Raw genomic sequence first — 11,918 nt, forward strand, 5'->3', positions numbered from 1 at the left:
GATGAAATGTCTACAAAAGGAAAGCTTAGAATGGAGAATAATTGCAGGCCCTGCAGGGATGGGGGATCACCACGCTCCTGATGGTGAGTTTGCACATAAACTTATGACAAGCTGGCTTTTCTCAGACTTTCTGATCTTCACATAATAACAAATCTTTCATATGAGATCTTAAATTATTAGAAGAAAGAAAGAATCCCCATCATTTCCCCAAGATGCTAAACCCATCCCAACAACCAGAACAGTAAATGCTTCCAGTACTTATAGATTGTCCTGAAATGACCCGATAACTACATACAGCTTCAGAACTAATCCTAGCAATATGGTGTGAAAACTGATCATCAGTCACCGACAGTCCACCATTGGTCCTGGTAATGGTCTCAAACGGGAATGAACATTCAGCCGCTCATCAGCCATGGTCCTAATGAATAATTCTCAGCCATGACCTCCAGTGACCCAAAGCCCAGGAGTAAATCCCATTGGATACCCCAGTGGTAGAAGGTTGGGGCTGCCAGCCTGATATCAATTTCACCCCTTTGTTGGTATTCAATTTGCACCATCACCGTTCTAGCAGACCTTAGCACTTCACCAGTTTACCAAAATCTGACGACAAACTGGTCATTCCAAGCAAATATATTTGTTGTCACATGGCTCTGTGGTCTCTTATTGATTCCATCGCTCATTCTAGAGGAGCCAAAGCCATAATCACAAATTATCGGGCCAGAACTGAGATCATCACTTATTGATCCTTCAAGGTTTATTACACGCTGGTCCACATCACGCTCCCATAGCACTGACATCATTTGTCAATGGTCCTGTGACTGAATCCATCAATATATGGCCCTGAAATAATCCCATCGCTCATCCATCGCATTTCACAGCTAGAAGAACCAATACCATTCCCTCTATATGGACCTAAACAGAACTAATCACCGGACCATATCTGGTCAACCACTCCATGGCTCCATCGTCCCATTACGTCCCCAACATGAATCTATCACCCTGATTGGGTCAACCAATCATTACTTAGTCCCAGTACTCCTATCATTTCTACATGGTTCTGAACAGGTCCAGAATTCAATCACAACCAAGAACCGAATCTTTCGATAGTTCTTTGTACAGAAAAGATCTACATAACGCAGTCCATATCAGGTCCCTTTACCCAGCCCTGCTTAAATCAATCATTCACAACCTGAATTAGTTACATGTCTCACCCAGAAGAACAAAACCCATCAGCGCCAGTCCCTGATTAGTTCTGTTACTGATCACTGAACCTTATCTGGCCCAACCACTCATCCATGCCTCTAAATAAATCAGACCAACCATCAATTATCCCTAAGTCCTTCATTCAGCCCCATCAGTGGTCCCAGCATTTCTATCACACTCCGGGATATCACATCACACGTTCCTCAATCTACCATAAATATTGTCACAGTCCTTGTGTGGTCCTATCACCCCCTCCCCCCTATCAAATCTCTTCTGGGATCATTCACATTATATCTAAAAAGCCATTCACCCCCAGCTGAAACCACCAATCAGTCCTCAGCTAGCACTGTGAGCTCTTTATCAGCCCCCTATCACCCCATTATCAACCGTCAGGAGCCCTAACCCATCATCACCTATTCTGTCAGTCCTTGGCCATTGCTGTCACCACACCAATAGGTTGGCATTATCACCCCAATGCCAGTCATCAGCTGGTACCCCAGACAAGTACTTGGCAGTGCTGTCACCCCTCTGTCATTCCTCATTGGTCACTGTCACCTATCAGTCCCCTGCTGTCACCCCTCTATCACCCCTCGGCCATCACCCCTCTATCACCCCTTGGCTGTCGCTGTCACCCCTCTATCATCCCTCAGCTGTCGCTGTCACCCCTCTATCATCCCTCGGCTGTCGCTGTCACCCCTCCATCAGACCTCGGCTGTCGCTGTCACCCCTCCATCAGACCTCGGCTGTCGCTGTCACCCCTCCATCAGACCTCGGCTGTCGCTGTCACCCCTCTATCAAACCTCGGCTGTCGCTGTCACCCCTCTATCAAACCTCACCTCGGCTGTCGCTGTCACCCCTCTATCAAACCTCGGCTGTCGCTGTCACCCCTCTATCAAACCTCAGCTGTCACTGTCACCCCATCTATCATCCCTTGGCTGTCACCCCTCTATCAGACCTCAGCTGTCACCCCTCTATCAGACCTCGGCTGTCGCTGTCATCCCTCTATCAGACCTCGGCTGTAGTTGTCACCCCTCTATCACCCCTCGGCTGTCACCCCACTATCACCCCTTGCTGTCGCTGTCACCGTCACCACTCGGCTGTAGTTGTCACCCCTCTGTCACCCCTCTTCACCCTTCGGCTGTCACCCCTCTATCACCCCCCAGCTGTCACCCCTCTATCACCCCTCGGCTGTAGTTGTCACCCCTCTATCACCCTTCTCTCAGTCCTCAGATGGGACTCTATCACTCGGCATTAGTCCTTGATGACGCTCCCCCCTCCCCGGCACTCACCGACTTGCAGCACGTTGTCCACACAGCCCCCGTCCAGCAGGCGGATCCCCCGGCGGAAGGGCAGCCCATCAGTGGCGGGGGCCCCGGGCCCCGGGATGGAGGTGGGCTCCGGGGCTTGGAAGGACGAGTACATGCAGATCTCTCTCTCGTTGCGGGGGAAGGACCAGTAGACGATGCGGCGCTGGACGGGCTCCGGGATCCGCTCGAAGCGCTCCTCCACCCGTTCGAAGGCCCATTTCTCCGCCACCGCCTTGGCCGAGCAGTCCAGCAGAGACTCCGGCTGGTGCAGTAGCTGAGGACCCCGAGCTGGGGGGACCCGTGTGGGAGGAAGCCGGGAACAGAGCCGCTTCACCGGCGGAGATCGCTCAGCCTCCGCCATATCCGCCGACTGACTGACTGACTGACTGACTAAGCGCTGGGAGCGCGCAGCGCACGCCCGCGCCGCACCGCCCACCACTGATTGGCTGCTGAGAACTGACAGCGCGCCGCCCGCAATAGGCTATTGGCCGTCAGACGGGAGCGAGCGCCAGGAAAGATCATTGATTGGCTACTAACAAGAAAGGCCAGGAAACGGGGGAGGAGCTATGTGTGAGGGGAGGCCAGCTGTCACTGGGCTCTGTGTACATTGTAAATACATTCCATATAATAAATACAATGTATACATTCCAACCTCTATATATTCACCCAACGTTCACCCAACATTCACTCGGCATTCACTTACTGGCCTTTATGTACATGGTATATACATTCCATATAATAAATACAATGTATACATTCCAACCTCTATATATTCACCCAACGTTCACCCAACATTCACTCGACATTCACACATGGTATATACATTCCATATAATAAATACAATGTATACATTCCAACCTCTATATATTCACCCAACGTTCACCCAACATTCACTCGACATTCACTTACTGGCCTCTATGTACATTGTAAATACATTTCATATAATAATACAATGTATTCATTACAACCTTTATATATTCACCGAACGTTCACCCAACATTCACTCAACATTCACTTACTGGCCTCTATGTACATTGTATATACATTTTATATAATAATACAATTTATACATTACAACCTCTATATATTCACCCAACGTTCACGCAACATTCACTCAACATTAACTTACTGGCCTCCATGTACATTGTATATACATTCCATATAATAATTTATACATTCCAACCTCTATATATTCACCCAACGTTCACCCAACATTCACTTACTGGCCTCCATGTACATTGTATATACATTCCATATAATAACACAATGTATACATTACAACCTCTACAAATACACCATATCCACCCAACATACACCCAACATTCACTTACACATACTTTATGCACTCTATATTTATGGGGGGGGGGCTGGCATTGCACGTTGAGTGAACATTGTATGGAATTCCCTCCTATATATCTTACATCTATATCACATGTCCCCATCACTGCACCGTGTGAATATTCTACATATATACATTATATTCCATATAGGTTCCATGCTGCACCTATTTTAGTCCTGCACTGTAATCCGTCCCTTTTTGGACAGGGTAATACCCCTTATACAAAATCTAATACACCTAATACCTGCAAGCAACTCTCTGTATCCCCAGCCTATGGGAACATGTCCCCCTCCCACTGCCATAATGGTAATGGAGGAACTCACTGCCAGCCTGGGGGATCCTCAGAAAAAAGAGACAGAGAGACATTCCAGAATCCCACCCGGACCCCAATACATAACTTTGTTACCATGATCCCCGATCTATTCATGTCTAATGTGGACTTTGTGTTGGACTGGACCTCCAATGGGACCCGATGAGGTCCTCAAACCTTTATATTTTCTTTAGTAATTGTATTTTATATTGCCTATACTTTGTATTTTTATAACATTCCATGCCAAGTTCTCATTTCTGTTTGCCCTTGTTACCCTTTCCTTTGCGATGTATATATACTGCGTGTTTAAACTTTATTATTATTATTACAACAGAGGTGTTAGCATACAAACAATTCTACAAAATAGGATTATAGCAGTATACAATACCATCACACATACAGAAAGGTAATAAAACAATTCAGTGGTATAGTAAATTATCCAACATTAATCTAATAATTCTTTACGGGTTCTATTACAAAATGACGGGTGGGTCACCAATAATCTATGAGCATACCAAGAAGTTTGTGCAAATGTTGATATTAAAAGTTTTCTAGTTTCCAAAGGTAATATGTCTATATATGATTCCCAATAGTTCAAAGAAAGTTTGTACTTTGGAATGTTTATTGATTGGAGCCTGCCCCCAATCCATTTGGAAGACAAATTTAAGTTTTTCCAGGAACAAACCCAAAGTAGGAGGTTCAACACTTACCCACTTATATGTTTTTCTTAGCCACCATTGAAATACATTGAAGAAGTAATCGCCCCCCATGCTTTACGAAAATCCGATCTCTGTTGGGGATCTATATGGACAATAAATTCATCTACTTAGACCGGGAATTCCTTTCCTCATAATTCAAAGTTGGTTTATAGATACCATATACCTCAGCAACGCCTTTCCTTCTGTAAGCAGCATTTTATCCATTGTATTTGACCAATCACTGTCTGAAAGCCTTCCCAATACTGCTGCAACATATGAACAAATCTGGAAATATACAAACATTTCTTTTTTCAAAAATGGATATAAATACTGAGTGTTTAAATGAAAAATGTTAAATAATAAATGCTTAAAATTTTATTCCAAATAAACCTTTATTTATTGAGGTGGGGGGGGGGGGGTAGCAGCTGGCATTGAACCCCCTAATATATATCTCTACATACACTATAGGATCACTATAATTATTATAATAATTACTTGTCACATGTTATATATATCCTATATATGAGGGGAGAGCTATCACTGCCCCCCGTGTACATTGTGTACACATTCCAACCCCCTAATATATATCTCTACATACACTATAGGATCACTATAAGTAATATAATAATTCCTTGTCCTATACACATGTTATATATATCCCTACACACAATATAGGTATACTACATATACCAGGGGTCTGCTATTACTAAACTTTGTATTACTGTATATCCATTTATTATATACATATTATATATACACATTATATACACATATACAGCGGGCTCTGTGTATATTGTATATACATTCTACATATACAGGGGTCGCTGTCATTGTGCTGTCTGTGCACTTTCTATATACATTCCTCTTACTAATTTATATATATATACATTATATTCACACACTTGCCTGTACTATCCTGTATGCCTTGCACCTTGTATATACAGTACTGGATTGATATATCCCCCCACCACCATACACATACATACATATATATGTTATATTTGTCTTTATATGACATGAATAGACATCATTGGGTTTATTCTATACAGAAGTGTACATTTCAGTGATACTGTGCAATTACCATAGTGCCAAATCACTATCAATTTATTGCAGACAGATGATTTCTGATTGGTCAGTGTAGTTTGTTGCACATTGTCCTCCAGGTATGATGAGCAGACCCCTGGGATCACTGTGTGATATTTGAGGGTCTAAAGCTGCGTACACACCTGCAATTTTTCTCGTTGGAAAGGATCTTTCACGATCCTTTCCAACGAGAAAAGACTGCACGATGCATGAACGATGCTGTACATACAGCACCGTTCATGCTCTATGGAGAGGGGAGGGGGAGAGCGACGGAGCGGCACCCTGCTGCGCGCTCTCCCCTTCCCTTTTATTAGGATCGGTCGTCGTCCATCGTCCATGGATCCGCCAGGACCGACTGTACACACGGCAGATTTTCGCCCGATAATTGGCCGATACCGATTATCGGGCGAGAAAAATTTGCCGTGTGTACGCAGCTTTAGTGCCACGGCTGGGGGTGACCAGATTTGGTGACTACACTAAAGCTTTAGGGAAGTTTGCGTTTACAGTGGAGTTCTGTGGATTGCTATCAGCTCCATCTTTTGTCTTGCAGGCCGCCAGAGGCAGAGAGAAGCATGGCTGCCAGCACAAACAGGAAAAACTGGACGACAATCCGTGTCAGCAGTGCAGATAAGTGAGAGCGACTTCCTGCTGTACAAATAAAAAGCTCATTGTGCATCCAAATATCAGCAGTGTGCACAGCACTGATCCATGTCAATGATGACTGGTGAGTGCACCTCTCACACCCCACCCCCGCTGCCTGCCCCTCCACCTATCTGCAGGTGAGCTTATGGAAATGGCAGCTTGGCCACAGGTGAGGGTCGGCACGCCAAGCAAAGTGCAGGGTTTGCCACTTTATGTGAATTATCACCAAATATTCCCACCACATGCATGTGTCCCCAGTACAATGCACTACATTTATCCAGCTGTTCACCAGGATTTTTTATGTCTTTTATGCATATTAAAGAAAGGACAGCCTCAAGCTTTGGCCACCATCTTTGTGTCAACTTTCATTCCACGGCTGTTTTGTGAGCTTGAAATGTTGTGTATGCAGGATATGCATTAGTCCACAATACAGGTATATGTAAACACTGGATTTATTTTGTTCTGTGCACAGTGTATCACAGAATTGCCATTTAAAACAAACATAAGTTTTCATCAGTGATACTGATCTCCTGCTTGCAGCCACTAATGTACTCCGGCAATGGCCGTGCTGTATAAAATCCAATTTAAACACTGCGTTCTGCTGCAGAAATATTTCATTACCTTGGTGATAAGCTAATTACAAATGTTGTGTACATTCACCCTAATGCATGATCGCCCCGTCACCCGGGGTCTCCAGAATGAATACAGCCTATGGTACAATGAATGCACAGAAGGAATTTATGACTGATAAATGTTGTACAATCTTTGGTTCTGTGTTTTTCTAGCTTTGGGTTTCTCGCCATTGGTTTAAAGGTTCCATGCAATGTTTGGACTGTATCTCGCCTCAGTAGGACTTATAAATATGACCGATAAAAGGACCGATTTATATGTTGGGCCATGGCCTGAACCAAGAAGCCATATTCCCTGCCTCAGTATATAAATCAAACAATAGGGAATGTTCATCCAATCAAATCATTTATGGCTGGGCATTGGGGCACATCATACCAGGTAATACCCAGAGCCCTGCTTCATATTTGCACCACACTCCTCCCAGAATAATTTGGTTTTGTTGTCTGGAATAAACCTTCAGAAATGTATCAAGCCCTGAGGAAGGAGCCCGTTGTTACCACCGAAATGCAATGGCTGTTTGCAACTTTTATAAAAGTTTATCCTTGTTAGTATTCAACTAATTCAATAGTATTCAATAGTAGATTTAAGCGGAGCAAATGACCGACATTCTCCAGGGATCTCCCTGAAGGGAATCTCTCTATATTAGACAGAAAAGACAATTAGGTATTCTCTCCAAAAGAGACTGATGATCTAACAGCCAACACCTCCCATCTTTCATTGACTGGTTATATTAGACGCCCATCTGAGCTTTCTCCAGGTGACAATTCATCAGTCACACTAAAGTTTGGGGGATTGATTGTTTTCTCTAAGTTCAGTGCCCTCAGGTATACCTATGCCAAGATCTTCCCCATAAAATCAACTGCTCAAAAAAATCAATTATTTCACTAATCTGTTCGAATTTACAAATAATCACTTTGATCGAAATCTGTGTTCAAATAGAATTGAAGCAATTGGAGGGACCTGACAATCAGCTTCCTTGTGAGCTTCACTTAGTGACCCATATCAGTGACACTTTGTTTCAACACTCTTCATTCCCAAAGTGTAAACACCCAATGCATCAAACCAAGGTCCATAGACAGCTTCTAAAACTAATTACAGGGCTTTATTATTGAAAGGTAATGGAGATGGGTCTGGATGGGGGGGTAGGAGAGGTACAAGAGTCGAAGCATTATGAAGAATTGGTGGGTTGCAAACAATGTAGATTGCTGACTAGCAGGGAGTCCCTTTATGGGCTCCTTCACATAGACCATTGAAGTGGTACTGTAACAGTATCACAATCTCATGTAATCCCAGTTGCTTCCAATCTCATTGGTAGTTGTCTATTGTGATTGACAGGCTTGTGTTCAGGCAATGAGTTGAATAGACAACTTACTAACAGATGCTGAACATAGCAAATGTAGGATGAGTGCCTGTCAGCCGTCACAACGATCTAATATAATAATAATAAACAGTACTTATATAGCACCAACATATTAAGCAGCGCTGTACATTAAATTGGGGTTGCAAATGGCAGACAGATACAGACAGTGACACAGAAGGAGGAGGGGACCCTGTCCCAAAGAGCTTACAATCTAAGAGGTAGAGGGAGTATCAATAGGTGACAAAGAAAGACGGGTAGGCAAGTTTGAGAAAATGGGTTTTGAGGGCTCTTTCAAATGAGAAGAAAGTAGGAGGAAGCCAAATAGGACGAGGAGACCATTCCAGAGAGCCGGGGAGAGGAAGACCATTCCAGAGAGCCGGGGCAGCTTTAGAAAGATTCATGCATGTGAGGAGGTTATGAGTGAGGAAATCGTTAGTAGGTCATTGGAGGAGCAAAGAGAGCGGCTGGGGGGGGGATTTTTCTATCAGGTCAGAAAGGTAAGTCAGATCTGGTTGTTTTATTGAAAGTGAAAATCTGCCCATGTGCACTCCTCCTAACAATTTCCATATTCATTGAGCAATTTAGGAATGCTAAGGAGGAGGAGTGCCCTGAAGAGCTTACAATCTAGGAGATCTAACAGAAAACTGTTGTATTTATTTCAATATTAAATAGCATGGGGTAGAGGTAGACTGGCTCTATTTACCTCCACAAGTCATCCATGTGAACAAGCCTTCATACAATCGGTTATATTTGAATGCAAAGCACGGAAAACATAAGAGAATTTTTTATTGCGTAATGCAGAGCAAACACAATGTAAAATATGTGCGTTGTGGTGCAGTGCAACTATACACGGGGTGCTATACCTCAAACAAAATGTGATTTATAACCATTACAGGTTTCCTTTAGGATTTATGAGAACTTAAGAGAACTGAAACTCAACTTTCAGAAAACAGAAGATTGTTGAAGATTTCCCAGGTCAGCGCAGTCACACCTCTGATTATCATCACTTGTCAGGACACAACAAACATGTACAGAAAAGCCTTTGTCCCCTTGTGTTTGGTGAGTCCAGATCTGCAATTTGTTCTGATTTCAGCCGGGTGACTCCTTGTTTGAGAACTTGTCATTTGCAGGTGACCAGACATCCTATTCTAGTCTGAATTCTAAGAAAATAAAGCAAACAAAGCAAGGGAGGGAGAGAGGAAGAGAGAAGTGGTATTTGTATTTGCATTGCTTTTTTAAGAAACTTGGCCTTAGCTAGGTCACTGATGATAACGATCAATCAATGGTTACGAACATTCGCAGTGTGACAGTTATTACAGGAGCACCCAGTAGTGTTGGAGTCTAAGGATATTCTTCCCATTTGTTTGCTAATGGTAACCAGATTTTGAATTTAAACCTTTTAAGAAAACAACTTGCCTCGGCCCCAGTTTTTTGATGATTTAAATACTGTATACCTTTACAAATGTTTATAAATGTATATCTCTTACAAACAGGTATATCTCTTACAAACATGTCACAATTACATAGTATTACATAGTTAGTCAAGATGAAAAAAGAAAGAAAGTCCATCAAGTTCAACCTTTAGGGAGACAAACATAATCCAGATACAAACCTATAGACATATCTGATCCAGAGAAAGGCAAAAAAACTTATAAACCCTGGTTCATTTTCTTTAAAAAAAGGAAAAAATTTCTTCCTGATTCCATAAGTGGGGATGAGCGAGTGGGAATATTAAATTCAATCTCGCGGTGAATCCGTCCTTTCTCGCTTACTGACAATGTAGGCGAGAACGGCCTTCTGATCCGCCGAGAGGTCGAGCTCTCGCTGAACAGGAGGATCCTCTGTGATCACCAGGAACTACAGGTTAATTAACTTCTAGTGCCCCGGGGATCGCACGCTCTTCTCAATGAATGGAGCCACAGCTGCAATCATTGAGAGGATGCCCAACACAGGAGAACTTCCTGACATTGTAATAAAAGTATCTCTTACAACTTGTATCTGTAACTAATGTATAATTTGTAAGAGATACTTAAGCTACGTACACACTTCCAATTATTATCGTCGGAAAACGAACGACGAACGTTCAAATCAATCTTTGCAACTTGCATCATTTTACAAATAAACTCCATATTAAATCACTTAGAATTTGAATTTAAATTGGTGACCATGCTCAGGCTGGGATGATGCCCCAAGGCTGGGTACACACGTTCAATGGTTCTCATCTGATAATAGGCTCAGGGCCAATATCAGACGAGAATCTGGTGTGTGTACAGCGCCCGTCGTCCATCATCCGAACAACCGTCCGGGCGGATCCACAGACCATGGACGGCGAACAATCTTAATGGAAATGAAGGGAGAGAGAGCACAGCGGGGTGCCGCTCCGTGATTCCCCTCCCCATAGAGCAGAATGGCGCTGTATGTACAGAGCTCCTTCATGCATTGTGCAGTGCTTAGGATAGAGTAAGATCCTTTCCAACGACAATTATTGCACGTGTGTACCCAGCCTTAGTCTGCTGCATGCAGGACGAAGCGTTCCTTGAATCTCCTCTCAGGCTTTAGCATATTATCTTTTACAATCTGCAACTGTTGAAGAATGAGCTGTTCTGTGTCAGACATTTGTGTACACAGATATTCACCATTATACACAGAAGAGGTTTTCGGAACATTCACACACATCATTAGGACTATATATATAATTGTGATCTCTTTCAGTCATTTGTAAGAAAAGTCAGGATCTATTGCACTTTGTGAAAGATGCAGCATTTGTTTCCGGCCACATGTCCTCACAAAGGATCATTCGCAGCAGACCATTCATTATCTTCATTTTGTATCTGTAAACATCTGTATAGTGATAGAAATGCATCAGCGTCTCAGCGCCATGTGCACCGTCCCAGGACCGGCATCAAGTCTGAGAAAATTAGCAATATTTTGTGATAACGTATTTATTGTGAGATCTTCCACCATTGTCATAGAATAGGATATTGTGGAATGACATTTCACTGAGACTCCATGCTGGATTTATCTCCAGGACTGTAGAGCTGGATTTTCCAGCAAGTCTTGGAACTTGTAGTCCTCCAGACATTAGAACACCACAAACCCCCAATATGCAGTTTTAGGGCCAATTAACATTGTCCTGCTGCATTCTTTTAAAGCATTCTCATTTTGTATGCATTAACGTTTGTTGCATGAGGCAGCGCATTCAAATTGAACTTGTGATACTTCGCCCAGCTCTTAGATTGTAAGCTCTTCGGGTCAGGGTCCTCTCCTCCTCCTGTATCTGTCTGTCATTTGCAACCCCTATTTAATGTACAGCGCTGCATAATATGTTGGCGCTATATAATTACCG

General features: G+C 43.2%; 1 protein-coding gene across 1 annotated transcript in view; it reads right to left on the reverse strand.

The window, feature by feature from the left end:
• Nucleotides 1–2,893, reverse strand: part of ZSWIM5 (zinc finger SWIM-type containing 5) — a 51,712-nt gene extending 48,819 nt beyond the window's left edge. Inside the window, 1 exon segment of the mRNA XM_072419293.1 lies at nucleotides 2,493–2,893. Coding sequence (XP_072275394.1) covers nucleotides 2,493–2,871 — 379 coding nt within the window. The 5' untranslated portion in view covers nucleotides 2,872–2,893.
• Nucleotides 2,894–11,918: the final 9,025 nt, after the last annotated feature.

Source organism: Pyxicephalus adspersus, chromosome 8, assembly GCF_032062135.1.
Source record: "Pyxicephalus adspersus chromosome 8, UCB_Pads_2.0, whole genome shotgun sequence".
NCBI classification, from domain to species: Eukaryota; Metazoa; Chordata; class Amphibia; order Anura; family Pyxicephalidae; genus Pyxicephalus; species Pyxicephalus adspersus.